At 36.9% G+C, this 6,000-nt stretch overlaps 1 protein-coding gene across 13 annotated transcripts in view; it reads left to right on the top strand.

The window, feature by feature from the left end:
• LOC117408361 (lymphoid enhancer-binding factor 1-like) overlaps positions 1–6,000 on the top strand; it is a 59,813-nt gene that overhangs the window by 35,908 nt on the left and 17,905 nt on the right. For all 13 annotated transcript variants that reach the window (XM_059000487.1, XM_034013295.3, XM_059000483.1 and 10 more), the window contains one exon: positions 3,117–3,249. In XM_059000487.1, the coding sequence (XP_058856470.1) occupies positions 3,117–3,249 (133 nt within the window). The remainder of the gene's footprint in view (positions 1–3,116; positions 3,250–6,000) is intronic.

The raw sequence follows: 6,000 nt of genomic DNA, 5'->3' as shown, positions 1-6,000 counted from the left end.
TTGGCAGTTATCCTTGGTTCTTTTTCTACCATTCACACTATCCTTCTGTTCAATCTGGGGTCGATTTTCCTCTTGCGGCCGCGCCCAGGGAGGTTGGCTACAGTTCCATGGACCTTAAACTTCTTAATAATATTTGCAGCTATTGTCACAGGAACATCAAGCTGCTTGGAGATGGTCTTGTAGCTTTTACCTTTACCATGCTTATCTATTATTTTCTTTCTGATCTCCTCAGACAACTCTCTCCTTTGCTTTCTCTGGTCCATGTTCAGTGTGGTGCACACAATGATACCAAACAGCACAGTGACTACTTTTCTCCATTTAAATAGGCTGAATGACTGATTACAAGATTGGAGACATGTGTGATACTAATTAAAGAAACTAATTAGTTTGAAATATCACTATAATCCAATTATTTATTATCTTTTCTAAGGGGTACCAACAAATGTGTCTAGGCCATTTTAGAATATCTTTGTAGAATAAGCAATAATTCATCTCTTTTCACAGCTTCTTTGCTTTATTCTATGACATACCAAAGGCATGCAAGTATACATGATAAAATAGCTTTTAATTTCATCACTTTTCAGGAGGAACGAACCAATATTTCAATGAGCTGTAAGGGTACCAACAAATTTCAGCACGTCTGTGTGTATATAAAATATAAAAAGTGTCTTCTAACGTATCGGATTTCCAGTGGGGTCCTAACTTTGCAGCGGCTGTGACTGAGGGAGGTGAAGCAGCTTGTCCAAGGTCACACCGCAGGCCTGATTTTAAACCGGACATGTCTGGAGACATGAGTTGTCCTATTTTATTTATTTATTTATTTATTTATTTATTAAATAAAAAAAGTGTAGTAAATCTGTACAGGTGGCCTATTGGAGTTTGTGAACTGGTAAATACCGGTTGGAGACCAGTTTCAAAAGCTCATTGACCGGCAGAGACAGAAGCCTCAAGTCAGTTTGACTGGCAGCAAAATGTGTGAGAGGCAGCTAAAAAAAATATCTCTGAGTGGCTCACTTACTTAATGCATCCATAGGCAGTTGCCATCTTGGCACGTGCATGCCTATTTGTCAGCCCGTGCTCCTTTTTTTTTTAAATTTGGAAGAAAAATCTGCTGGTTGTAAGTATAAACCTATGTCTGGTTGTGAGGGGATATGTCTCATCAGACATTAATCGGGACATTTTTCAAAAATGCTGCTTCAAATAAAGCTGCAAGTAAAAAAGAAACAGAACTGGATGTGCCTGAAGAGCCAGAAGACTGCTACAAAGCCTTCAACAAGTAAGAAAATAGAGATCGTACAATCCTGACTGGGGGGGGGCGGGGGGATTTGTGTGGGTAAGACACAAAAATGTCGATGGCACTGACCAAAATATTTTGCCAGTTTTGCATAAAAGCTGCACGTAAAAATGGATTTACTAAAGGCTCGGTTAATATGCAAGTTTCTTCCCTGACAGCACACACTGAGTGCAACAACCATATTTTAGCTACACTTAGACTGAAGCAGCAAACTACTATGAAAAAGCACTGTGATAAAGCAAGTCAATCTTCAGGAAGCAAACTGATTACTCAGCTGAAAGTTGTTTATCACATGGCACAAAATGACATTCCAAGTCACCAGTTTTGCGAATATGTACGCTAAAATATCAATAACGTTTGAAAACCAAATGATTTATCTGTTTTGTTTTATGGTTTAATTAGAAATATGAATGAGAGGATTTTTTTTTCTATGTGTAGAGTGGACATAACCGGTTCATTTTTGTGTGGTGACCGATAAAATATTTAGTAACAGGTCACTGACACGCTGCTTATTTTCCTAGCGGAAACGCTGCCTCTACAGTATTAAAAGCAAATAAATACCTATAGCACACTTTTTAGGTTTACTCTAGTCTACCGGTAACACAAAATAAATCATGCTGCTGCAATTTACACATTACTGTACAGTGTGAAAATAGTAAAAGAGACTTTTGAATTAAAACTAAATGATTTGGCACATTCTTTTTTTACTGTAGCCTACTTAGTACACAATTAACAAAAAACACACTGTACAGAAATAATCATTTTTAAATTTACATAGAAAATATGATAGTGTACTTATTGCAGTTTAATTATTTTTTTAATAGTCTTTTCCTTCCATTTTTAACATTCAGATTTGAGTTTCTTTTTATTTGGAGGGTCCAGAGGTTGAGCAGGTTTCTTTTTTGATGGTTTAAAAATTATAATTGGTGTTCTGATAATAGACATTATGAAAATGACAAAATGCTTGTCAAATGAAAGTCTTCGTTATTGGAAAGTATGACGTGAATGTGCCAGTTATAGAATGTCTTTTAATTGGCATATTTGTATAATTGCATGTCAAGATCAGCCAATAGCTTTCAGCTTTACAAAGAACTGGGGAGGATGGAAGCCAATAGGTAGTGAGAAGAGGTGGGACTAAGGGAACAGGACGCAAGCAGGAAAATAGGAGATCTGAAAAGTTTCACTGCGTGCATACAGTTTAGTGAAAACTAAACATTTATAGCCCTAAAGGCTTTGAGTAGGATAGTTGGCACAGAAATAGTACATGTTTACAATTTTATTTCTGTATGTGTGGGCCCCCCTCTGGCGTCGGGGGGGCCCTGGGCGGTGCTAACGCCAGTCCTGTGGATCACCTTCGAATGTAACTTTAAGTGATAAGGAGTTAGGGATTGTTGTGTCTAAATATGTAATACCTTAGCTTAGACTGTCAGTCTAAATTATACACTGACAAGGAGCGTAGATACTTATTTGAATTCAAAAAACCATGTGCTGGCAAATTTCTGCCATGTTGAAATTTGTTGTTTTGCCAAAAGGCTTCAGATTAACCAGTGTTTTGACAGTTTCTGGCAAAGAGGGTAAATATGTTTGACTATTTCACAATCCATTCTCAGCAGGGTGTTTTTGCTGTTTTTCAGCCCCCAGTTCATCTGATTTATTGACAATGAACCAATCCCCATTTCATTGCTTCAGTTGTGAAAAACAAAATCTTGTATCCTTTCGGACCTAACTTCAAAATTGGCTTTGAATAAATGTAGTAATTTCAGCCTAAAAAAAGCTGCTTATTTCATGGCCTCTCTTTGTTTCTTCTCTCTTTCTGCTGCAGTCAAACAAGGTACCAGTGGTCCAGCCGTCGCATGCAGTTCACCCGCTTACTCCTCTGATCACCTACAGCGATGAGCACTTTGCACCCGGGCCTCACTCGGGACATCACCCCCAAGAAGTCGACTCCAAACAAGGTAAAGCAGACACACACCTGAATCAGATTAGCCTACTTCGGCAAGGGATGATTCACCACAAGGGTCCATTCAGCGTTTTTTGCAAGCTATGCATATATAGTCTGACGGTAAAACTTGTCAAGAATGCAAAAATATTTTTTTAACATTGCTAAATATATTAGCTACAATTTTGTAAAATTCTGAAGTAAAAACTAGAATAAATCTAAGAAATAAGATTTCTTATTGCAAAGCTGTTTGACTGTGAGCATTATTAGCAACAGCGTATAGGTAACAAACTCAGTTGTGTCCTATTAAGATCTTTGTAAAACCTGTAATGTCTCGGACAGCTTTGCAATAAGAAATCTTATTTCGAATCTTGATTTTCTTAGATTTATTCTAGTTTTACTTTAGTATTTGATTGAGTGCTTTAATTGAAGGGCGAATGTGTACTTTTAAAAATCAAATACAGCACAAATTACTTCCTGTACTGCGTCAGTATAGAACATGGATTGGTTTATTAAAATTTAAGGCATTCCATATTGTTTGGGACATGGGAATCCTAGTTAGAAGGTAGCCGATTTGATCCCAAGGAGAGAGTTGTATGTGGATCAGTCTATATTTAGCATCATAAAGAGGAAGACTGGGGAGCTGCCAGTCTCCTGGAGACAATTATGATCTTACCAGTACTATAAAGCCATTCAGTTAATGTTATGTGCTATACAGTAGAATTGCAATAGGTTTATTAGAAAATTATTATAAAACAGGAAATGGTGAGATATAGAAGTTGCTTTGTAACACTGGAGGTTTAACAGTGTGTATTTTAAACTAACATTTAGTTTGACACAGCTCACATTTATAGCACAAGTTTAACACATTTGTTTGTGTTAGTTTTATTTAAACCTATAATTAAGGTACATAGTACTTTACAGCGGCACAAATTCAGCTTTTCTACAGCAACCACGTTGTGTTAAACTAGGTATATTCCACTGTGTTTCACACCTCATTATAATCACTGCTATACTTTAAGCACACATGCTTTCATTTAGGTTAAAAAAGGTAAATGATATACCATTTTGCCAGAAGAAGAGTTGACCTTGAGTAGGTTTCAAAGCCATTTACTGTATTATTGGCAGCAGTTCCTGTGTCTGAGCCAGTTCCATATGTGGTGTGTTTTTTTTTTTCCCCCTTCCACCTAACATTCACCATATACTACTTTTAAAAGCAGAATCAACCAAACAGGATGTAATGCCACAGTTACATTTTGAGGGGTATAAAATAGCCAGTCAAGGCCCTCTGCCAAACGCATTAAATATTTCATCGATATCACCTAGAGGCAGTTAAAACTTATATATAGATATATGTATAGATGTATAGATAGATATAGATATAATCTGTACAGTGCTCCCTCGCTATCTTATCGGATATAACGCACCTCGGATATAACGCTCCTACAGCATGTCCCCCAATTCCATATAATAGAGATTCATGCAGTATTTCTAAAGTAAATACAGTACCGGTGTTCAAACTGTAAACAACTTCTCAATCTAATTTCCGTGTCTGTCTCTCCCTTTTGATACAGTATCTGAACTGAAGAAAAGCTGCGCTGGCACTTTATAACACAGACATCTTATTCAGCATTTGTTTTATAACTAAATGAAAATTAGGCTTATTATGTGGTTATCTTTCCTAATGCAGTTACTTTTTTGCTGCGAGAGAAGCTGCAGCTTTCTCCGGGAGGCGAGCCCATTCCCTCTTCCCCCTCTCCCAACCCGCTCTCCTTCTCACACTTGGTTTGCTTGTCTGTCCCTTCGAACTGAACTCCCGACCGCCGTTTTGCTAGGGTATTTATAGTTTAAAAACTGCTAATTTAAAATGATCGAGAGGGACCGTTACCTTTTTTTTTTTGTAAAAAATATAGCGTTGATTACATGGTGCTTTATGCATGGTTAATTCACGGAAAGTTAATTTTTTTGCTTCACTATGTGTGCGTTATAGAGAGGGAGTTATTTTATTTTGTATTTTAGACAGATGTATGTTATGTGTCCTGTGGCCCCCCCGTTTTTATAATGCTTTTCGGTTATAATGCTCATATTGTGTCCTCTGAGACCCACGTTTATGTGCGTGCATAAACGTGAAATATACTTAAAGCAAAATAACACACATTAAACTCATAAAGGTTTACAGTGTCCAGCTTTCATTTTCCTAAACTATATTTGCATTAAAATTATATGAAATAGCTTTTGGGCAATTCACAAATGGGATGAACCAAATATGCATAAATTGCACTTGGAATTGCCTTTAAGAAGTATTTAGACAGAGGTTAATTGCCATTGATTGGTACTGAACTGTAAACGTGAAGGAAGGACAGCTTTTCTTGTTTTGAAATCAATAGATTAGTGAATGGATTTATTGAATACAAGCCAGTAAATACTAAGTTCCACATCATGTGATAAAGGATACTTTAGCATCAATGATTACTTAAAACAACTTTTAAGAAAACTTATCTTGGAAAATGAATGCCCGCATACCATTTTATTTAAAACCCATTGTGCCTTAGGTTCTGTTTTCTCCTTTGTATTTCCATTCTCACTGTACCAGCAGTGGGAAACACTAGGAGGCACAAATAAAGATAAGCCACCAGGAGGTGCTCATATGACCATCTGTGGAGGACAAGTTGATCTTGGAACTCCGATTGTATTCCAAAAATGTTAACAGCAAACTAGGAGTCTTGACTGTGGAGTACTGGGTAGAGATTTACTATTGTTAAATCAC

The sequence above is a fragment of the Acipenser ruthenus genome, chromosome 2 (assembly GCF_902713425.1).
Source record: "Acipenser ruthenus chromosome 2, fAciRut3.2 maternal haplotype, whole genome shotgun sequence".
Taxonomy (NCBI): Eukaryota; Metazoa; Chordata; class Actinopteri; order Acipenseriformes; family Acipenseridae; genus Acipenser; species Acipenser ruthenus.
The sequence above is the reverse complement of the archived record's forward strand: the minus strand, read 5'-3'. Positions and strand labels throughout refer to the sequence as shown.